The 929-nt window shown below is 49.1% G+C and overlaps 1 protein-coding gene across 1 annotated transcript in view; it reads right to left on the minus strand.

The window, feature by feature from the left end:
* Mreg (melanoregulin) overlaps positions 1 to 929 on the minus strand; it is a 55,853-nt gene that overhangs the window by 141 nt on the left and 54,783 nt on the right. Inside the window, exon 4 of the mRNA XM_021199358.2 lies at positions 873 to 929. This exon is cut by the window's right edge and continues 175 nt beyond it. Within this exon, the coding sequence (XP_021055017.1) occupies positions 873 to 929 (57 nt within the window). The remainder of the gene's footprint in view (positions 1 to 872) is intronic.

Raw genomic sequence — 929 nt, forward strand, 5'->3', positions numbered from 1 at the left:
GCAGTTTAAGAAGGAAAGAGAAAAGCAAGCTTGCCAAGTCAGAAACCAAGCCGTATGGATGAGGAAACTTAATAGATGATAAAGCTTGCCTTAGAAATAACTCCAGGCAAGTACAACGTGCGCTACAAACTTCAAGGCTTAGAGACTTGCCTTACCCCTTTATTTACATTATCCTAGATATTTCCACCAATATTTTGTAATGTGAGCATACGTATGTGCAGGAGAGGGAGAGGGACAGGGAGAGGGACAGGGAGAGGGACAGGAAGAGGGAGAGAATTCAGGTGAGCCTGTGTGCATGCAAAGGCCAGAGGTCAACCTTCGGTGTCTTTCCTCAAGAACCACCCAACCTTCGTTTCACTATTTTCTGAAACAGAGTCAGTCTCCCCCAGGAGCCAGGCTGGCTGGCCAGCAAGCCTAAGCCATCTATCTATTTCTCTGTGACCCAGCCCTGAGTTTTCGAGCCGTGCCAGCACGTCAGGCTTTTAAAGTGGGTACAAGAGGACAGACTGAACTACCTCCCCAGCCCCTCCACTGAGCCTGTCAATCACAGGCTGGATAGATGCTTTGAGCATTTGACCTAAGGTTGAAACTAACCACACAGCTGGACTCATCTGCAAAAAGGACTCTGGTCACAGCCTGAGCCTCAACAGCTTTAGATGAGATCCAGAAATCCTTCCCCTTAAAGCTTTTCAGGTGGCTCTGGTGACATAGGCCACAGGTGCATACAACACAGCAGCACACGCCACTGTTGTGGTGGAGTTGGTGAGGTTGGGATGGCTGTCCCAGGAAATAACAGAAATGCTGAAAGCAAAGCCAAGCAGGGCAGAGGAGAAAGACAATCACTTACCACAATCAAGAGATACCTCTCGGAGAGCTCCCAGCTGGCGGGGAAGATAGAGGTCTCTTCAGCCAGCTTTAACAGCATCTCT

Source organism: Mus pahari, chromosome 5 (genome assembly GCF_900095145.1).
Source record: "Mus pahari chromosome 5, PAHARI_EIJ_v1.1, whole genome shotgun sequence".
NCBI classification, from domain to species: Eukaryota; Metazoa; Chordata; class Mammalia; order Rodentia; family Muridae; genus Mus; species Mus pahari.